The following is a 23,008-nucleotide window of genomic DNA, read 5'->3' as shown; positions in this document are numbered from 1 at the left end:
CACGTGGGTTTCGGGACCTGGAAAGTGGAGGGGATCCCGGGGGGAGCCCAGGTAACCAAATGAGCCCTAAATTGGTTTGTTTGGGAGAACACAACTTTGTGGCTTCCGTTGTCGAATCTGTTGGAAATGTTCAGGCATCCAACTCCCAATCTATCGACAGTTTCAACTGCTTTTTGCAAGGCTTCCGTTTCTGCATGCAGAGCATCGCTAAGCTGACGACATGGCCCAGCAGAGGCAAATAAAGTACTCCTATGAATCACGGCAAACCACAGGCCAGCGGCCGGCTGTCATGAAGAAAGCACCAACGTTGATAGTCACGGCGTTTTCCGGTGTGCATTCCCGGTGTTTTGGCGGAGCAGGCTGGGCAGCACGCTTCCACCCATCACAATGTCTCCGGAAGGTAAACTGAAACTCATCTACGACGGAGAGACGTCGTTCCAAACGGGGCTTAACTTACGCGTGTTGCGACACATGGGCCGTTAAAACTGGCAAGGAACAACCGGGGTGGACTGTTAAAATGTCGGCGAAGAACTCAGCCCGGCCCGTCGTGTGGTCTCGTAGTAGCAGATGAAGTCCCGGCCCTGCACTACAAAAAGTGAAGTTGAAGCCGGAGACTACGCAGCGAACGGCACGTCCCTCCCTCTCTGCGGCGGCGCTGACCATGAAGATGGAGCCGGCCGCCGGAAAAAGGCCAAGAACCACCGCTCGGACCTGTGCAAGACCAACAAGTATTGCTGACCGCATCAGCGATCTACCTGATGCCATCCTCGGTGAGATCATCTCCCTTCTTTCCACCAAGGACGCCGCTCGCACCCAAGCCCTCGCGTCTCGGTGGCGCCATCTATGGCGCACCGCCTCTCTTAACCTCGACTTCCGTGGCCTCCCTGCCAATCACACTGATGTCCTCCCCGGCATCATCCTCGCCGCCCACGAGGGACTGGTTCACCGTCTCTGCCTCCCGGCGCGTTACCTCTCAGACAAAGCCGCTGCCATGGAAGCCTGGATCCAATCCCCTGCTCTGGATAAGCTCCAGGAGCTCGATTTCTACCTACTAGAGCTGCCAAATACATGTGTAGATCTGCAATCGCCACCGGCGTCCATCTTCCGATTCTCGTCCACTCTCCGCGTGGCCACCATCAGCATGTGCTCTCTCATGGACTATTCTGTTGAAACACTCCGCTTTCCTCAGCTCAGGAAGTTTGCACTGGTGGCAGTCGACATCTCGGAGGACTCGTTGTGCCACGTTATCAACACATGCTGCCCTGCCCTAGAGTGCTTGCTGCTGAGAACCAATTTTAACGTTCATGGTGTCAGGATCAACTCCCCTACCCTTCAAAGTGTAGGTATTCATGCGAGCGTTGTAGAACTCACCGTTGAGAATGCCCAGTCACTTGAAAGGTTGCTCTGCTTGAAAATGCATATGAAAATGATAGTGTCAGTAGTCTCCGCGCCCAAACTGGAGACCTTGGGTTGCATTTCTCACCATGAATGGGGCTCCAAAATCATGTTTGGCACCACAGTTATCGAGGTAGCTATGCCCATTGTACTTCTTGCTAGATTTCGGTGTCCACAAAGGTTATGTATGTTTTCTATACTGATTTATGTCTTAATATTGTGTTCCATGATTCATAAAGGGTTTGCGCGTTGATAGCCTGACAACTATGGTGCGTACTGTCAAGATCTTAGCTATCCATATGAATTCAAATCTGGACATGGTTATTGACTTGATGAGATGTTTTCCGTGCTTGGAGAAGTTGTATATGAAGGTGATGGTTTACATTGGTAGTCTATTAGTGTGTTAGTGTTTGCTTTCCAGCCGTTCTTTTGATCTACTTGGAGCTCTAAAGCGGTTTATTCTTCCTGTCTATTCAGATTCACAAAAAAACACCAACAGGGACAAATTGCTGGCGTCGCAAACACCGGAATTTTCTCACATCTCATGATATTTGTTTGAAGACCGTAGTGTTGGGATATTATAAAGGCTTCCAGGCACAAGTTGACTTTGTTACATTCTTTGTACTGAATGCAAGATCACTAGAGTCCATTCAACTTGTGGTTGATTCCAGGAATTACAGCCGCGAATTTGTCTCAGGACAACGTGAGAAGCTTCAGATAGAGAAGAGAGCTTCTAGAGGTGCCCGGCTTAGTTTTACGACAGATCGTTGCCATGATGTTTTGAGTATCGTCCACCTCAATGATTTGGATTTGGCCGATCCCTTTGCTTCTAGATGTTGAAAGTGGGCCTGGCCCCTGGTGGAGTTATTCTTGCATATCTCATTCTGTGTTTTTGTCCAAACTTGTCTAGTTTTCTCACATATGTACACTTTCTAACATTGCGTTATCTCTAAACTTTATGTTAATTGTAAACACAAACAAATCAAGACCAAACAACAAACTTGGGGTGCAGATTGTACAGTGTCTTCTCAGTGTCTATATTGGGAAGCACCGAGCTTTTACTGAATTTTCATCATACATCCACACTGCCTGACATTGGGTCTGTAGACTATAAATCCGAAGAGGCCCTATACTTCTTGACGGTATCCTGCACCTTCTGGCTTTCTGCTGCTGAATATGGAGGAAAAGTTCATCTATATAACAATTGACGGTGAAGACTCTGCTCTTGTCACGTCTCCACAAAGAAAGGGACGGCGTGTTCTGGCCACGATGAGGCCACACAAAGTTCTCTTGGGTGCCAACCGTGGTGGCGCCATCGATATCTCTTTTGCACTTGTTCATAATGCAGTCGCGGCCAATGTAAAAGTTGTCATATCAGAGGTGCGGACTGGTTTCGGTTTATCTCTCAGTTCCATTGTTTCTGTTTTGAGGGCACACGAAAATTTTCAGCTTTTCTGTGGCGCTATCGGCAAGTCGTGTGGCTTATGGAGGTCTTTGATCGCTGTCACACGGGATACCGTCAATCATTTGAAGTTTTTCCTTCATCTGATATAGAGACATGCTGCTGAGGTCTGATATTGTATTCTGAAACTGATCACAGTGAAAAAATTGTTTAAAGATACATTAGTTGGTTTGGGAGTACAAGAGATGTATCATCATACATCCACACTGCCTGACATTGGACTGTAGACTATAAATCCGAAGAGGCCATATACTTCTTGACGGTATCATGCTGTCATCAGTTTCTGCTGCCCATGCACCTTCTGGCTTTTCTGCTGCTGAATACTCCGTATGTAGGAAATGTTCATCTATATAACAACTGAAGCTGAAGACTCTGCTCTTGTAACGTGTCTCCACAAAGAGAAGGACGGCGCGTTCTGGCCACGATGAGGCGACACAAAGTTCGCTTGGGTGTCGACCGTGGTGGCGCGGTCGATATCTCTTTTGCACCTGTGCATAATGCAGTCACCGCCACTGTACAAGTTGTCATATCAGAGATGCAGAATGGTTTGGGTTTATCTCTCAGTTCCATTGTTTCTGTTTTGAAGGGACAAGGAAATTTTCAGCTTTTCTGTGGCGCTATCAGCAAGTCGTGTGGCTTACGGAGGTTTTTGATCACTGTCACACGGGATATCATCAGTCATTTGAAGTTTTGAAGTTCAAGGCTGGCCCCGACAGTAGTATCGAACGCAACTGTTCAAAGCTAAGCTCAATGGATACAACAACCATCAGATAAATCTTGAGCTTGAGTCCTTCTCAGTGAAGGTGACTTGGGCGGTGTTGGCAAAACCCTGATGGATAATTCTCATCGTTTAGCTTTTATAATGGTGTTATATATGATCTTTCACTGGATGGATATTTCCACTTGACTAGACAACTAGACATTGCTTAATTTTATGCTGGAACCGAGTATTGTTAAGCTCGATATATCTCTGTTTCAGTCCACCTGGTAGAAGACGACTGTTTTTACGTGCGTCAAACGGTCAAAAGCACCAGTAATTGGTTCCAAACAAAAGTGTCAAATTTATCAGCTGCTAAGACGTAGTCCTAACACACAGCGAAAAATCTAAAAGATCAACAGCAAAAGAACACTTGTTAAATCAAAATGGATATGCAAATTGTCCATGCTAAGAATGGCCCCGGAAACTCACCTGCAGCATCACACATGCCAACTGCAACACCATGTAATTATTGTTGAGGCAGGCACCAATTGAGCATATGCAAATGCAGGCTTGGAGAGTCTCCCCACGGACCATAGCCATGCATGATTTGCACAATTGCCAATGTATGCGGTAACTAAATTAACTCATAATATAGTGTGAGATAACATATCCTAAGCATCACCTAGAAACATAGAAAGTTTTGTATGACAGTTCTGAATGACAGTTCAGAGGACGATCAAGCCATATCCTTTTGCAGTATGGGATATGTATTATACTCTAATTATTTTACAGAACATAACTTTGCATTGATTGTTTCAATTTCCATACATATGCTAGTCTGCACACTTGGGGTTGACCTTTTCAGCCTGGTACTTCCAGTAAGTTGACATGTTGACGATGAACTCTTTTCAGCTAACTGACATCATTGTACAGGACAAGTAGTAAGTCGTCAGAATCCATAAGGGCGCGATTGAAACGTCGTTGCATCGATGATTACAGGCGTAAAATATCCACGTGGAAAATTTATACGCGCTTCTCGGAGTCAGCCGCTTGGTTGGTTGCTTAGATCCTAAAAAGGGGGCCTTTTTTGCCTTACACCTGGAAAAAGAATACACACCTCCCGCGCTCCATTTCCTTTCCACCCGGATTTTGCGGGTAGCCAGTTTAAGAGTTAATTACACTTTTCATACATGAACTTGTACGGTGCGTACAAATTCATACATAAACTTAAAAACTGACACAAGTTAGTCCTATAACTTGTGTTTTAGGTACATCAAGATACAGTTCCGTTACTTACTGTCAACTCTCTGTTAACTGCCCACGTGGCTCACCAGCATGACAGGGCCCGCGCTCTCTGGTGTGTGGGTCCCACATGTAATGTAAAACGGGACGGAGGGAGTAATAATCATTTATTTATGGACTGTGCTAATACAATGATTTTTCATCCCTAGCGATTCTCCCCGTATCGCAGCTTTTTTACGTTTTTACGCAAAAAAATTAAAAGAACACGCACCAGAGTCGCACACAAGACCTCAGGCGCCCATCCCCAACTCAACAACCACCTGAGCTAACCCCTCATTGCAATTAAGTCATGCGTTAGTATATATTTCACTACCATCTTTAACGTCAAACAAGCTTCAAAAATATCCGACTCCTTATAGAATTTGAGTACATATTTGAAAGAGAAATTCGCCTCACAACTAAATTGAACGGTCGGACCAAATCAAATAATAAACTAACCAATTTTTGGACATTTGTTTATTATATATAATAGTACAGGAAACATGCTTTTCCAGTGTTTTCCTTGGATTTCTGTACTGGACAATTTTCGCGAATGGATATATGGTGTCTCCATGACCCTCATGTTATACTAGTTACCTAGAACTTATCGGGGGGATGTTTCTACACTTATTTTAACTGAAACAAAAGTTATCGGGGTGTTTATATGTAAGTTATCAGATATGCGAGGAGTAAATTATTCTGCTATTTACACAAGAGTTATCGGGGTACATTTTTAATTAAAAAAAAATCCCCGATTCAAAATTATCAGGGGGCTTGTGCATAAGTTATCAGGTCTGTAATGCGTTATAGGTCAAACCATTTGTTTACTATTGACCCCCCCCCCCCCCCCCCTCAAAAAAATATGATATCATCTTAGATTATCCTTATTTCAAAAGTTCAAAATGTTTTATAGGTCAAACCATTTGTCTGAATGAAAATTCGCTTTCCAATAAAAACGTCCTGACAACACCTTCGAAACTAGATTCCATGTTGGATGACTTTTTTTGAGAGGGGGGGAGGGGGGAGGGGGTCAATAGTAACCACGACTGGGCTAAGTAAGTTATCGGCTGTGATGTGCACAAGTTACCATTCTAATTAGGCAGAAGTTACCAGGTATATGTTTTTCAACACATTTTTTGTCCGGGTCAAAAAAGTTACTGTGATGTTGGTACGTGAATTATCAGCTCTGTTGTGCATATATTACCATGCTATTTATACAAAAAATTATCGAGGTATGCTTATTTTTTTAAGGTCAAAAGTTACCGTGGTGTTTGTACATGAGTTATCGACTGTGTTGTCATATATTATCATGCTACTTACAGACAAGTTATCTGGATATGTTTTTCAGCAACATTTTTCCCGTTTAAAAAGTAATCATGTGTGTTATATGTGAGTTATCAGCTCTACTGTGTGTATATTATCATGCTAATTACACACAAGTTATCGGGGTATGTTTTTCAAAACTTTAATCCCGTTCAAAATGTTACAGTGGTGTTTGTATATGAGTTATCAGCTATTATGTCTATATTACCATGATATTTACATAAAAATCACCGAGTATGTTTCAACAATTTTCATCTAGAGGTGAAAAGCTGTCGTGCTATTTGCACATGAGTTATCAGATCGGATATGCGTATATTACCATGTTATTTACATCAAAGTTATCGGGGTATATTTTTAAACAACTTTTATCACGAGGATGAAAAGTTAACGTGATGTTTGTACTTGAGTTATCAGTTTTGATGTGCGTATATTATCATGTTATTTATAATGAAGTTACCGCGGTGTTTATACGTGAGTTATCAACTTTTATCCTGGTCATTTTTCACGCCCGCATGCTTGGCACGTAATAGGCACGGCCCGACACACGACTAAACGGGTCGTGCCTGCCTGTTGCACGCCGTGCGCCGTGCTCTTCCTTCAAGGTGAGGACCAACGTCTGTAGATAAGATCATGAAGGTAAAAAATGTCATATGTTACCGTATATTGCAACGACAAGGTCAAGGGCGAATTACCATGCTTAAAGTTTAGGTGATTTACGTAACAGATGGAGGTTTACCTCAAGTTGCGTTGGCTTAGTTGGTTATTGGCTTTCCTATCATCGTAGGGGACGTGGGTTCGAATCTCATTCCAGATTATTTTTTCTTCCGCCTAAACAACAATAGCTCAATTTGTGGGCGGGTCCACCTTAAATGCAGCAGTGATTGACGTGCGGTCGGGCGGGAGAGAAAAATCGGATCTTAACTGCAGTATAGGTCAACGTGCGAGCAGGAGAGAAAATCGGGATCCAATCTGCGGGCGACCAGATTCGGCGGAAAAAAAGGAAGGGACGACGCGCGCAAGATGAGGATCTGACGGCGCGCGAGTCGTTCGGATCTGATGCAAAAGTCGGAACGACTGGATTTTAGCTTTTCCGTTTATTTATTGCTCATGATATTATATTTGGCCAACTTAGGCGTTTCGAGCCATGTTGTTTGGTTGAAAGATATTTTTTATAAAGTCAAAGGACAATGTTGAAGGTGTCGAGCACATTAGAACATCTACAACCAGACTTCGCAAATCCGGTCTCTTAAACGCCCACAGACGGGCGCGTCCGCGGACACTGACCGGTCACATCTTAAATTTCCCTTCTCACAACCAGACATCTCATCTACCATACCTCAAACCCATACAAAGTCATGCAACTACGTAAACGATGCATTACACATATCGTCCGGCTACCACATTCAGACATGTCATCGGACTACCAAAACTTGGCATGTTCTACCTACATACTAGCTATGTAGAAGATCATCCATGGCTAGTTGCCCTTCCCGGCACCCTTGCCGCCCTTCTCACAGAAGTAGTGGTCGAAAGCATGGTATGGATCTAGCAGGATTTGCTCATCACCGGAGCTGTCCGACCCATCGCTGTCATCTTTCTCTACTTGGGTGTGGCACAGACTACCCGATTCTACTCTCGGGCGAGGGTGTGCGTGTTCCTCGGCAGCCGCTAGGGATGGCAATTTCGGCCATGGGTATGGGTATCCGCGGGTACCCTATCCGAAAATAGTGGGCATGGGCAAGACTTGGCAAGATTTTGTATCCATGGGTAATGGATATGCATACCCGCAAAATATATGGGTAGGGCATGGGTATGAGATTGCGCCCATGGATAACCCAATGGGTACCCAGAAAATATTAATAAATAAAAATAACTCCTATGATATGTGGGGTCTACATCCAACTCATATTGTCCAACTCTTAATTCCTTATTCCCTAAACCAACCAGCTAATAGGCTCCCAACAACCAGCTCACACTCCTCCTATGTCCTATGTGACTCCTCGAAATGATGAAATCTTGACTCATCACCAACACACTCTCTTTCAACTCTCGAGCTAGCAAACCCCAGTTCCCGTCGTCGCCTTCCACTATGTCGGCTTCCACCAACCCCTTATCGTAATCTCTTGCCGGCTGGAATTGGCCACACACTACAGGACGTCGTGTCGGTACTAGATTGATTGCCCGTCATCACTTGAATATTACACTCATATATGTACTTCTTTAAAATTTAAATGCTATATATGTTGTACCCATTGAATACCCATTGGGTATAGGATACCCGATGGGTATGGGCATGGATGTCAATTTGTGCCCATGGGTATTGAAATGGGCGGGTATAGAAAATTTCTATGAGCATGAGTTTGGGCAAGAGGAGGTTGTACCCACCCATACCCTACCCATTGCCATTCCTGGCCGCCGCTTCTTTACAATGTGGGCGTAGATGCCTTCCTCCTACGCGGCGGCGTGCGCCGCCGCATCAGCCACCTCCGCCGCCACTATGTCAGCAACAAGGCAGGCCTCGGCTACTCTCATCCTCTCCTTCCCATGGCCCAGACGTTTAAGGCCGGTTTGATGCGCCGTTCTGGGTTGAGTTTTTTTTTACCGATCACTGACCGAGCCATCCGTCGCCCTAGCATATAAAAGGAGAGGGTTGAGGCGCCCGGGTATCGATTTACTCTTGCCTATCTCATTTCTCGTCATGCCCAAACTAACTTGACTTGACGTCGTGCTTGTACTGGCAATACACACTTTCGCTGTATGCCCATCAGCACCATCACGCAAGTAGTTTGCATTATTGGGCGTATCTGTCGATATATCTTGCTTTTCACCACAAAGCAGGAAAAAACAAAACCATTCACATGCATACGTACGTTACGTACATACTCCTACAATAATACTACCTGCAGTATAAAGCACATCACAACTAAAGCAAACCAGATAATGTATATAGGGTGGTATAGCGGCGCACATATTCTCACCACAAATGAAATGCTCTTGCAAGTTAACTATTGGCCTGTTGCTCGCCGACGAATATACCCGCACAACTCGTAAAGGAGCAGGAAGAAAGTGTGCGTAAAGGTGCGCGCGTTATTGCTCATCCGCTCGTCAGGTTAGCTAGCATGTACAATCAATCCTTGCTAATTTCACTTGCACAATAGGAACCACACATAAAGAGGGGTCAATGTATTACTTTGCAATCAAGATGTGTTTACTTGAGGCGTTTATAGGATCTACAATGCGAAATGAGCGGCCACAAGAATATTTTCTGTACTCGAGGCATCTAAGTAGAGATGGCTGGTGCAGCTTGACATCAAGTATTGCGTAATAAGGTGGTCAATCGACATAAAATGTGTCACACCTAACCAGCGGGTTAGTGTGTCCTAGAGCTGGCTGGTGGGCCCAGCCAGCTGGCCAGCCAAGTGGCTGCGTGTGTATGCGTTAAAGGGTGGCCGCCTGTGGCCGTGAGGGGATATGCGTGCGTTGACACTTCTTGTACCTGAATCCTTCGTCTGCAACCCATCCCTCCTTCCTCTCCAAGTCACTCTCTCCTCTCGTCCCCGAACTGGATCCCCTTCTCCTTTCTTCCTTTCTGGGGTGTTACAACTGGTAATCAGAGCCATCCTCCGCCGAAATTTTTTCTTCCTTGCGTGATTGGGAGTCGGTAACATCCACCGCGCCGGTATGGTTTGTTTCGGCGAGCCGCACGAAATCCGTCGTGGGGTTCGACACCCTTTCCGAGCAGGACCACGGCTCCTTCCAAGGCCTCGGCGGCAACGCGGCAAATTCTCGCCGCCATGGACGAGGGGAACACCAACATCACCAAGATGCTAGAGACGCTGCTCGCCAAAATCGACGACCAGAAGGTAGCGCACGAGAAACAGATCGAGCTCCAGGCCGCCTTCAACGCGCAGATCTCGCAGGAGATGCGCGGCCTCTCGCGGCAGCTTGATCTGACCCAGGCGGACCTCGACCTCACGCGCAAGACGGTGGAGGGATCGGCCTCTCCGTCCGGCTCGGTCACCACGCATCCTCACCAGCACGCGCAGCAACAGCAGCAACCTCCACCGCCCCCTCCTCCTCCGCCCCCGTCGTCGCGCCCCGTACTAGATCCGGCACGCCCGTCGTCTTCGCACGCGCGTCTGGGCGACCACCGCCCACCCCTCCTTCCCGTGCCACCACAGGGCGGATTTGTCGCCGCGCCGACCGCGTCTCTGACGGGCTACAACAACAACGACTACCACAAGCCCCCGAAGCACAATTTTCCCAAGTTCGACGGCATGGCGCCATACTTGTGGCTGGACCGCTGCCTCGCCTACTTCGAGCTCTACAAAGCGACTGCCCACCAGTGGGTCGCCACCACGGCGCTCTACATCGACGGCCAGGCCACGCACTGGCTTCAAGCGTTCCGCCAGACGCATCGCAACATCACATGTGACGTCTTCACGTCGGCAATTTTGGAGGAGTTCGGCGCCGACGAATTTGAGGTGGTGATGCACAAGCTGCTCCAGCTCCGCCAAACAGGCACAGTCGCCGAGTACCACGCCGCGTTCGACGAGCAGATGTACCACTTGCTCGCGCTCGATCCGTCGATCAATACCAAGTTCTTCGTGACGCAGTTTCTCCTTGGCCTGAAAGACGAGCTGCGTGCATCGGTGCGCCTCCAGGCACCCTCAAGCATCACGCGCGCCTCGGTGCTCGCGCGCATCCAAGAGGAAGAGCTGGGCACGACCCGCGCGCGACCCCGTATCACACCCGCGGGCCGACCACCACCAACAATAGCCGCAGCGGCACTGCCACAGCGCGCCGTGGCCGCGCCCGTTCGCGCCCAAGGAGACGAGTACGCGCGGGAGCGGCAACTACGCGATTTCCGCCGCGCGAACAATCTCTGTTTCAAGTGCGGCGACCGCTACTCCAGGGAGCATGGTTGCGCCCAGCCCGCGCAACTGCTCACGATCAACGTGGGAGACCACGGGGAGGTGCTCTCGGACGACACCATCCATGCCCTGCAACTGTTCGACGAACCGGGCCCGGTGGTGCAACCCCCTGCCTTGGCCGCGGACGCACCAGAGTGTTGTCTGCTCTCGTTGCAGGCGCTCGACGGCACGGATTCGGCGACGACGATTAGGTTGCGTGCACTGGATGGGAACCAGGTCATGCTCCTGCTGCTCGACTCGGGTAGCACCCACAGTTTCGTCAACAAGGCATTCGTGGATCGCCTCGGTCTCGCCACGGAGGAAATGCCGCCGACCGAGGTGCGTGTGGCCAACGGTGACAAACTCACCTGCAACCGCATCGTGCCCGGCCTCAAATGGTGGCTGCAGGGCCACACCTTCGAGACGCCCATGCGCGAGCTGGAGATCGGCGCGTACGGCGGCATATTGGGCATGGACTGGCTCGCCCAGCACAGCCCCATGACATGTCATTGGCAAGACAAGTGGGTGAAGTTTCTGCACGACGGCGAAGAGGTCACGCTCCGCGGGGTTCCAACCAAACCGGCTACTACGCTCAAGGCAGTCAGTCCCGAGGAGCTGCGCAAGATGATCGCCGGCAACGATGTCTGGGCCATGGCCATGGTGGACACCTGTGGCCCTCCAGCGCGCCAGGTTCGCAAAGGCCCAAGTCAAACACCACTGGCAGACTTGCTCGAGGAATTCACCGACGTGTTTGCGGCACCGCAAGGGCTCCCTCCCCATCGCCAGTACGACCACGCCGTCACATTGGTGGAGGGCGCGGTCCCCGCGAACACGCGCCCGTACCGCTACTCGCCACTCCAGAAGGACGAGATTGAGCGGCAGGTAAAGGAGATGCTGGATTCCGGCGTGATCACGCACAACGTCAGTCCCTACGCAGCACCAGTGTTGCTCATGAAGAAGAAGGACGGCACCTGGCGATTCTGCGTCGACTACCGTCGCCTCAACGACGCCACGGTCAAGAACAAATTTCCCCTCCCCATCATCGACGAGCTGCTGGACGAGCTGGCCGGCGCAGCGGTGTTTTCCAAACTGGACTTGCGGGTGGGCTACCATCAGATCAGGATGCGGGAGGAAGACGAGTCCAAGACGGCGTTCAAGACACATCATGGGCACTTCCAGTTCAGGGTCATGCCGTTCGGCCTCACGAACGCACCTGACACTTTTCAGTGTCTGATGAACGCCATCTTCGGTAAGTATGTCCGCAAGTTCGTCATCATATTCTTGGATGACATCTTGGTCTTCAGCGAGACGATGGAGGAACACTTGGAGCACCTGCGCCTCGTCTTCGAGCTGCTCCGAGCACACCAGCTGTACGTCAAAGAATCCAAGTGCACGTTCGCCTGCGACCACATCGACTACCTCGGCCATGTGATCTCCAAAGAGGGCGTGGCCACGGACAAGGAGAAGACGCAGGCCATGGAGCAGTGGCCAACACCGACGAACGCCACGGAGCTGCGCGGGTTTCTGGGCCTCACCGGCTACTACAGGAAATTCGTGCCGCACTACGGCATCTAAGTAGAGATGGCTGGTGCAGCTTGACATCAAGTATTGCGTAATAAGGTGGTCAATCGACATAGAATGTTGTGAACGTTTGCCTTATGATGTTGTGGCACTTAGTAATGCAACCTGCGTGGTACACCGGTACTTGCACATGTTTCAGACCACAAGGTTACGAGAGTCTGTTCCTCAAAGCCGACAGACATGCAGAACAAAAATTAGAGAAAAAAATCATCAATCAGTGATAAGATGAAGATTTCACCACCTCTATTATGTTCCCTAATATTAGCTAGTAATCAATTCTTTGTTGCTCAGAATTTCATATTTGGCCGATTAGGGCGTTTCGAGCCATGTTATTTGGTTGAAGGGTAGTCTTTATAAAGTCAAAGTACAATGTTGAAAGGGTCAAGCATGTTAGAGCATCTCTAGTACACCCCTTAAACCGCGGAATTGAAAATACGGTTTTCAGTTAGCGGAAAACACATTTTAAGGATCAGTTTGAGCTGCAGCCGAACACGCCCCTTAAACTCGGACCGTAAAACCGAATATCCTTCCCCACGTCTTTTTCTTCTTCTCGCCCATGTTCATAGTCACCTCCCGCCTGTGTTCATAGGCAGCTCCCGCCGTCTGCCGTAGTTGCCGAATCGATCCAGGAGCCAACTCCACCGTTGCCGGATGGATCCAGGAGCTAGCTAGCTCGACCGTGGCGGGATGGATCCGGGAGCTAGCTAGCTCGTCCATGGCCGGCTGGATCCAGGTAGCTAGCTAGCTCGTTCGTGGCCGGATGGATCTAGGAGCTTGCTAGCTAGCTAGCTAGCTCGTTCGTGTTCGGGTCGATCCAGGCTTGCTAGCTAGCTAGCTCATCCTTGGCCGGACCGATCAGGAGCTCCTTCGTCGCCGTAGCTGCTCGAGTCTCTAGCCGTTGTTCCTGCGATCTACTCCGCAGGCCGACGCCGCATAGTTGTAATAAACGGCGAGTTTCTGGCGAGTTCCGTGGCGGAAGGTCACCGGAGCCCGTGTGCGCATGGCGGAATTTTCTTGTTGCGTAGCATTGACGGTTTTCAGTCCTTTTTATATTTTTCCGCCAAATCTGTAAATAAAAAAATCGTGGGGATGGATTCTCAGGGGCCTGCAAAGTTTTTACGGGTTTGGCCACTTTTACAGGCTTTATTCCAGACTTTTTTGACACCGCGAAATTGAAAACGCAGATTTTTACGAGTTTGATTACTTTTAAGGGTCTGCTAGAGATGTTCTTAGCTGTTTGGATCCGTGGATATTGAAAAACTGGGTTTGGTAACTGTGGGAACAAAAGTGAGTGGGGCATCAGTTTACTCTTGCCTATCTCATTTCGCGCCATACCCAAACTAACTTGATTTGACTGAAAGATCGTAGCCGCTGAAACCACAATACACACTTTCGCTATATGCGCATAAGCGCCATCACGCAAGCTGTTTGCGTTATTGGCCGGAGTGGGAAGATAAGGAGCTTTGGTAGCTTCTATCTGTCGATATCTTGCTTTTCTTTTTCTTTTTTTCATGGGGGATATCTCGCTTTTCACCACAAAGCAGGAAAAAACAAAACCACTCACATGCATACACACAATAATACTCCTACTACCTGCAGTATAAAGCACACCAACAACTAAAGCAAATCAGATAATGTATATAGGCTGGTATAGCGGCGCACATATTCTCACCACAAATGAAATGCTCATGCAAGTTAACTATTGGCCTGTTGCTCGCCGACGAATATACCCGCACAACTCGTAAAGGAGCAGGAAGAAAGTGCGCGCGTTATTGCTCACCCACTCATCAGGTTTGCTAGCATGTACAATCAATCCTTATTAATTTCACTTTCACAATAGGAACCACACATGTCAAATTCCAGCATCCATCTTTCGCTTATCGGGTAAGCTACCTCCGTGGGGTTCTAGGCAAGCTGAAATACTACATCAAGAGGAGCTTTTTTTTCGACAAAAGGTGTTTTTATTAACTTAAAATGTACTCCCTCCGTTCGGTATTACTTGTCGCAGAAATGGATATATCTAGACGTATTTTAGTACTACATACATCCATTTCCGAGACAAGTAATTCCGAACGGAGGGAGTAGCATCAAGAGATACAACTATAGCGAGTACACCCGGTCTCTGCATAAATAGAATGCGCACAGTCAACTCTAACACACACATACAAAATATCACGCCGACAACTAGCAAAATCATTGAAGACCGAAGCTATGCCTAGGCGGAAGGAAAAAGAAAAAAGAAAGGAAATGATAAAAACAACGATGGACGACATACAACATTGACCATCGGCACCAACCATGTTATGACAACACAAGGACTACAAAGATGGTTCTCTAAAAGCAATGTCTCTAGAAAGAAAACGATGTGCAAAAACATCGTTGTCACCCGATCCAAACCCTTGAAGATCAGATCGTAAGTCTTCACCCTAAAGATCAAGTATGAGTGAACTCCGAACAATGCCATCATCATGGTAACAACACAGAGAACACATCCATTACCATGTATAACCAAACGTCCCGGAGCAATATGACATGTTAATCATTGTTGTATAGGCTTTCAATGGTCACTGTTTCATGTCGTCAATCGTGCTTTCTTTTTATATGGTAAGTACATGGCCTATCACCCCGGAGCAATAGGCCATGTTTTTAACCCCGGGGCAACATGCCATGTTTTTCACCCCGGAGCTCGAGATGAGGTAATCAAAATGTACCACCCAATCAAAGTCATATTATGTTGTCTCCTTCACTTGCGTCTGATCACTACAGTTGCATAGGCGCAAGGTCCTGATGATGGGTTGACGAGCCATGGCGAGAGCCGCTCCCTACAGCACGACGGGGTCATTGACAGGGAGGAAGGAAATCGGCAGCGCTAAAATCCCAATTCCAGGATGATTTAGAGGCCCTACAACATCCTCGCAAGTACCAGCCCATGGTTGATTTGCATCAAACGACAACATCACACGCTGCCACTAGCTCTCCGTCCTCGACGCAGACCGTGAACCATGTGACGCGGGAAATTGCCGTTCTCGCCAGATCAGAAGGTCAAAACCCCTCAAGCGATGTCATTCGACTGTTGCCGCTACCACTAGGGTCGTGCGCAATGTCAGCTAGCAGCATACTGCCGGATCCATGATGCCACCTGCCTTGCATCATAGTGGAGGAACACACAGACCGCCACCTCCTAGTGGGCAGCAAGGGTGACGGTCGCGACATCTATAGCTTGATCACCGGTCCACTGCCTTAGCCCGATGCACCCTTGCACCATAGGGGCACCCGTTGCTCGAGGCTGCACCACGATCCAACGCAGTCGTTGCAATCTCCACCTTGGTGTCTAGTTGCTGCTCGTATGTCGTAAGATCACTTCATAAACGGCATAGGAGCGGTGCCCCGCTGCCGCCATCAGCCACACGGGAAAGCCGACAGCGCCGCTCGGCGGCGGCGAGGAGAGGATCAGATAGCCGCCCGAATTGCCCAGTGGACGACGCGGGGGCAGTTCAACCACACCAAGAGGAGCTTAGATTAGTATAGAGACGTCAATGGAGGAATTTAAGACCCTTAATTTATTTCATCCGAGAGGCCATTTGGACAATCTTGTGGCCCGAAACAACCTAGTCACCACGCATAGTGTACCGTAAAGAGAACACACTAAATTTTAGAAAAGAATTCTATGAGACCAGGTCTCACGCAATAATGCTAAACATACAAAAAGTTATACGCAATTACACGCTAATTAGGATTTTTTTCATCTATTGACCAATCATAAACTTGCCCCCCCCCCCCCCCCTGAATTTCAGGGGGGTGTGCCGCCTCGCCACCTATTGACCAATCAAATTAACCCTCTTTGTAAAAACTTGTAACTCGTTTGTACGGGTTAGCAGGTGAGACCTATCCTGATGGATGACACGTGACATTTGCAAATCACAAAGCATCTACCCCACCCCCACTTGAAATCAGGGGCGAGGGAGAGATTAGATGCTTTGTGATTTGTGAATGACACGTGTCATCCATCAGGGTGGGTCTCACCTTCTAAACATGAGACCTGGTCTCATATAATTTTTCCCCCAAATTTTGAGCATAACTTTGGTCACGGAATTGTCTACAAAATATAACTTATATACACACCTGGTGTATTTATTTAGGCATAATGCATAATTTGTTAATAAAAGTAATGGTGAAAGTTATGCTGAAAAATTGAGGGAGTTCAAGGAAATACCATATATAGCACCTAGCACCCTGATATTCCTCGCCCCCATGGTTGGCGTCTTCTAGGGTTCCCAAGAAGGTAGCAATTATTTTTTTTGAAAATGAGATAAACTCTTGACCGGTTAGCCAGTTAGAAAAGCCTATAGGGACTCGACGGTTTTCTGATGTTTGTTGAGGGATGAGTAGCACACAAGACGTCATTGATTGTCGCACAATTTGTTCTATGAACTAACTTAATGTAGAAATTGTTGCCATAAAAACACGACTATGAATGCCAACACGCAAAGAAGCATTAGTGACTAATGTGATGGAAAATGACGTGGGAAGAGGAAGAAGCTCCTCCTCTTATATTAGGAAGTGGGCTTTTCATCAGAAACCGCTACGGGATGCTCAAATTCCGCTAGATGAGATTGCTTGTTTATTGAGGGATGGTGCGCCCTATGAAAAGGAGAAGGCATGGCATGCCAGTGCCATCAAACAATGATCGGTGACGAGGATGCCCATGTCCGGATCCTGACAAAGTTGCAATCCCGGTCCTCTAGTGACCTCGTGGTGGAGGAAACCCTGACTGTCCACTCCCTCGTTGTCCTCCCCGTCCTCAAAGAGGAGGTTTTGAATTTATCATGTGCCACGTCTAACACATCCAGCTCCGGCGCCAAGAAGATCCGCCTCGATCCATTGTGTTTGCGTAGGAAAAGCACATGCTCCCTGCGTTTTCGCGTGCCCTCCCGCCCCTTTGACTTCTCAGCAAGATTCCATGTGCATACATTTAGTTTGCGTTTTGAAATATTTAAAAAGCTATAACTTTTGATTTGATCATCAAAATCGAGATCTGTTTTCACCAGTAGGTTCCCCGCGATGAACTCTTCAAAACTAGATCACATATGAGTATGTTTCGACAAAATTTTTTTCATGAGCAACTTTGGGTTCTGTGGAAGCAACTTTAGTGCTATATGAAAGCAACTTATTCTTAGAGTATGACTGCCTATCATCGAAGACCCCTTCGAAGTTGGCTACCATGACTACCAAGTTAACTAGCTTCACCACTAAGTTTCATACCATAACTAGCTTTGCCTCCAAGTTTATAGTATTGTTGGCAACTTAGTTTTCCAAGGTAGGCTTACATTATGATAAGCTTGTTGCTATGACTAGCGAGTAGCTTAACATCCTTAGTTGCTTACAATACTTTTAGGTATGGTAAGCAACTTAGTTTCATAGATATGCAACTTAGCAACACTAATGTGCAACTTTGCAATGTATTGTAGGCAACTGAAACAGTAATTGCAAGCAACTAATATAAGCATCACCGGTAGGCAACTTCAGAGTGTTGTAGGCAACTTAGAAAACCAATGATAAGCAAATTCACATTATATGTAGGCAACTAATTTGTAAGGTTAGGCAACTGAGCAACAATGGGAGGCAACTAAGCATCACCGGTAGGCAACTTTATAGTGTTGTAGGCAACTTAGAAAAGCAATGATAAACAACTTCACCATATATGTAGGCAACTAATCAACAATGAGAGGCAACTAATTACCAATAGAAGGCAACTAGGCATCAATGATAGGCAATTCCATAATATTTATAGACAACTGAGCAACCACGATGGGCAAGTTGAGATAATGTTAGCAAATTAACAGATGCACATGGTGCAGTGAAGTTGCTTGCATGTTTCGTGTGATTTTTCTTACCTTTTACACGAACCAACCTAATAGGTAGTTCTACTAGGAAAAAAAAGGAGTTGCTTCTCTATAATGCTACTTAGAGGTGAAAACTAATCATTGGGGTCATGGTAACTAATTTATAAGGATTCCCGACTCATAGGTAATCATATTACTCCCTCCGTCCGGGTTTATTAGGCCCCTTTCATTTTGTACTAAAGTTTGACCAACAAATTTAACTAATGAAATCTAAACTATATGCCACAAAAATTATACTGTCGAAAAGCTCTTTCGAATACAAATCTAACAGTGTACTTTTGTAGCATATATTTTTACATTTTATTAGTCATATGTGAAGGAAATATGCCCTAGAGGCAATAATAAAGTTATTATTTATATTTCCTTGTATCATGATAAATGTTTATTATTCATGCTAGAATTGTATTAACCAGAAATTTAGTACATGTGTGAATACATAGAAAAATAGAGTGTCCCTAGTATGCCTCTACTTGACTAGCTCGTTAATCAAAGATGGTTATGTTTCCTGACCATAGACATGTGTTGTCATTTGATAAACGGGATCACATCATTAGAGAATGATGTGATGGACAAGACCCATCCGTCAGCTTAGCATTACGATCGTTTAGTTTTATTGCTATTGCTTTCTTCCTGACTTATACATATTCCTCTGACTATGAGATTATGCAACTCCTAAATACCGGAGGAACACCTTGTGTGCTATCAAACGTCACAACATAACTGTGTGATTATAAAGATGCTCTACAAGTGTCTCCGAAGGTGTTTGTTGAGTTGGCATAGATTAAGATTGGGATTTGTCACTCCGTGTATCGGAGAGGTATCTCTAGGCCCTCTCGGTAATGCACATCACTATAAGCCTTGCAAGCAATGTGACTAATGAGTTAGTTGCGGGATGATGCATTACAGAACAAGTAAATTGACTTGCCGGTAACGAGATTGAACTAGGTATGATGATACCGACGATCGAATCTCGGGCAAGTAACATACCGATGACAAAGGGAATAACGTATGTTTTTATGCGGTTTGACCGATAAAGATATTCATAGAATATGTAGGAGCCAATATGAGCATCCAGGTTCCGCTATTGGTTATTGACCGGAGATATGTTTCGGTCATGCCTACATAGTTCTCGAACCCGTAGGGTCCGCACGCTTAACGTTCGATGACGATTTGTATTATGAGTTATGTGTTTTGGTGACCGAAGTTTGTTCGAAGTCCCGGATGAGATCACAGACATGACGAGGAGTCTCGAAATGGTCGAGAGGTGAAGATTGATATATTGGAAGGTTATATACGGACACCGGAATGGTTCCGATAAGGTTCGTGGATTTTTTGGAGTACCGGGAGGCTACCGGAACCCCCCGGGAAAGTTAATGTGCCTAATGGGTGTCGGTGTCAAATCCGACTGATCTCAGGTAGGGGGTCCCGAACTGTCCGTCTGAGGATCAAAGGTAACAAGAGACAAAGGGGACACGATGTTTACCCAGGTTCGGGCCCTCTCGATGGAGGTAAAACCCTACTTCCTGCTTGATTGACTTTGATGGGTATAGGGGTTACAAGAGTTGATCTACCTCGAGATCGTAATGGCTAAACCCTAACTATCTAGCCTATATGGATTCTGATTGTCTCTATGGACTAAACCCCTCGGTTTATATAGACACCAGAGGGACTTAGGGGTGCTCCAAGTCGGCTTATAGAAGAAGGAAATTGTACATCCAGACGCCAATCTTGCCATCCATGCAATGGAGAGTCCCATCCGAACACGGGGGAAGGCCTTCTACTTTGTATCTTCACGGCCCATCAGTCCAACCCATACTACATGCCGGACTCTCGAGGACCCCTTAATCCAGGATTCCCTCAGTAGCCCCCGAACTGGCCTTCAATGACGACGTAGCATCCGGAATATGTCTTCGGCTTTGCAAGTCGGGTTCGTCATTATACTTCGGACCAATGACAGTCTAGTCGTGACCTTGATGTATTTGCCTCTTATGCTCCCTCCCTATTGTCGCTTCGACTTCCACGCGCTGAGTGAATACGAACGGTCCATACTTTTTTTGCAAATAAGCCCCTCACCACGCTTGGATGGCATCTATATAAGGAGATGTAGATCTCCAAATGCCATATCACATCGCGCAAAAGGAAAACTGCCAAGTTTAGCCACGAGCAAAGCCTTCCATCATGGCAGTGGCCATGCTCCTCTTCGTGCCCTCATGGCCCTCAAGAGGATTATTGGCAGAGTTGCTATGTGCCTCATCTCCAGCTAAGCCAACTCCAGACACAGGGCTATCTTCCCCTCGCGGATCTAGTCTCCGTTCGAGCGGGTTTGGCCTCAATAGGCAACGATGTGATGGCTGAGAACTTCCTCAACCCCAATAAGGAGGAGAGGGTGTGCTTTGTCCCATTCCTATTGCGGGGTCTAGGATTTCCAATCCATCCCTTTCTCAGGGGGGTTAATGGAGTCTTACGACATCCAACTACACAACCTCACCCCAGGTTCGATTCTCCACATCTCAGGTTTCGTTGCCCTCTGCGAGCTATTCTTAGGCATCGAGGCCCATTTTGAATTATGGAGGAAATTATTTTGCCTCGTTCCCCGCCATCGAGAAGGTTCCTTATTTGAAGTGGGCGGTGCCGAAGTATGGCGTATAGCCGGATCCAGATACCTCATAGGAACACCTAAAGAGGTATACCCACAGTAGTCTTCGGAATGGTTCAATATGGACGACGTCCCGCTGCCGGACCCAGTTCGGCGCGGCCTCCCTGAATTTTCCAGTGCTCCTTTAAATAAGTGCCTCAACTGGCGTCCCCGAAGTCCCGAGGAAGAGGACAGTGCGGAGATAAAGAGGTTGGTCAGCAAGGTCAGGTTGCTAGCCCATACCGAACTCTCGATAATTGAGGTCATGGCGATTGCAATAAAGAGGTGCGTTCAGCATCTCCAATCCAGAGTAACTCCCTTATGGTGTTACAACGGAGAAGACGACGCGTGTTTTTCTTTCAGCTAATTGTTTTATTACTTTGTGTAAAGAATAAAATGTCTTAGATTGCAGATTTTTAGCAGGCTTTGGTTCTACATCAATCTAGAATGGTTGTGTGTTTGTGACTTCATGATAACCCACAAGTATAGGGGATCACAACAGTTTTCGAGTGTAGAGTATTCAACCCAAATTTATTGATACGACACAAGGGGAGCCAAAGAATATTCTCAAGTATTAGCAACTGAGTTGTCAATTCAACCACACCTGGAAACTTAATATCTGCAGCAAAGTGTTTAGTAGCAAATTAATATGATAGTAGTGGTAATGGTAGCAAAAGTAATATTTTTGGTTTTATAGTGATTGTAACAGTAGCAACGGAAAATTAAATAAGCGAAGAACAATATATGAAAAGCTCGTAGGCAATGGATCAATGATGGATAATTATGTCGGATGCGATCAATCATGCAACAGTTATAACATAGGGTGACACAGAACTAGCTCCAGTTCATCAATGTAATGTAGGCATGTATTCCGAATATAGTCAGACGTGCTTATGGAAATGAACTTGCATGACATCTTTTGTCCTACCCTCCCGTGGCAGCGGGGTCCTATTGGAAACTAAGGGATATTAAGGCCTCCTTTTAATAGAGTACCGGACCAAAGCATTAACACATAGTGAATACATGAACTCCTCAAACTACGGTCATCACCGGCAAGTATCCCGATTATTGTCACTTCGGGGTTAACAGATCATAACACATAATAGGTGACTATAGACTTGCAAGATAGGATCAAGAACTCACATATATTCATGAAAAAATAATAGGTTCAGATCTGAAATCATGGCACTCGGGCCCTAGTGACAAGCATTAAGCATAGCAAAGTCATAGCAACATCAATCTCAGAACATAGTGGATACTAGGGATCAAACCCTAACAAAACTAACTCGATTACATGATAAATCTCATCCAACCCATCACCGTCCAGCAAGTCTACGATGGAATTACTCACGCATGGCGGTGAACATTGAAATTGGTGATGGAGGAAGGTTGATGATGACGATGGCGGCGGATTCCCCTCTCCGGAGCCCCGAACGGACTCCCGATCAGCCCTCCCGAGAGAGATTAGGGCTTGGCAGCGGCTCCGTATCGTAAAACATGATGAATCCTTCTCTCTTATTTTTTTTCTCCCTGAACACGAATATATAGAGTTGGAGTTGAGGTCGGAGGAGCACCAGGGGGCCCACGAGGCAGGGGGCGCGCCTACCCCCTGGGCGCGCCCCCACCCTCGTGGACAAGGTGTGGGCCCCCTGGCCTTGATTCTTTCGCCAGTATTTTTTATATATTCCAAATATAATCTTTGTTGATTTTCAGGTCATTCCAAGAACTTTTATTTTTGCACAAAAATAACACCATGGCAATTCTGCTGAAAACAGTGTCAGTCCAGGTTAGTTCCTGTAGGGTAACGCAGCAGAA

The 23,008-nt window shown here is 46.8% G+C and overlaps 2 protein-coding genes and 1 long non-coding RNA gene across 3 annotated transcripts; all 3 read left to right on the top strand.

Moving 5' to 3' along the window:
* The first annotated feature begins 617 nt into the window (after nucleotides 1–617).
* Nucleotides 618–2,236, top strand: LOC147992135 (F-box/FBD/LRR-repeat protein At1g51370-like). The gene is made up of 3 exons (XM_087539797.1): nucleotides 618–1,528; nucleotides 1,635–1,766; nucleotides 1,873–2,236. The coding sequence occupies exons 1-3, from the start codon at nucleotides 662–664 to the stop codon at nucleotides 2,233–2,235; spliced, it is 1,362 nt and encodes a 453-aa protein (XP_087395923.1). The 5' UTR covers nucleotides 618–661; the 3' UTR covers nucleotide 2,236.
* Nucleotides 2,237–10,651: 8,415 nt separating this feature from the next.
* Nucleotides 10,652–12,649, top strand: LOC147992134 (uncharacterized). Its single transcript, XM_087538942.1, has one exon. The coding sequence runs from the start codon at nucleotides 10,652–10,654 to the stop codon at nucleotides 12,647–12,649; it is 1,998 nt and encodes a 665-aa protein (XP_087395068.1).
* A 328-nt stretch (nucleotides 12,650–12,977) lies between these two features.
* Nucleotides 12,978–13,844, top strand: LOC147992133 (uncharacterized). The gene is made up of 2 exons (XR_015615064.1): nucleotides 12,978–13,388; nucleotides 13,437–13,844. It is a non-coding gene; the product is annotated as an uncharacterized LOC147992133 (long non-coding RNA).
* The last annotated feature ends 9,164 nt before the right edge of the window (nucleotides 13,845–23,008 follow it).

Source organism: Triticum urartu, chromosome 1A (genome assembly GCF_056163025.1).
Source record: "Triticum urartu cultivar PI428250 chromosome 1A, HENAU_Tu73, whole genome shotgun sequence".
Classification (NCBI taxonomy): domain Eukaryota; kingdom Viridiplantae; phylum Streptophyta; class Magnoliopsida; order Poales; family Poaceae; genus Triticum; species Triticum urartu.
The sequence above is the reverse complement of the archived record's forward strand: the minus strand, read 5'-3'. Positions and strand labels throughout refer to the sequence as shown.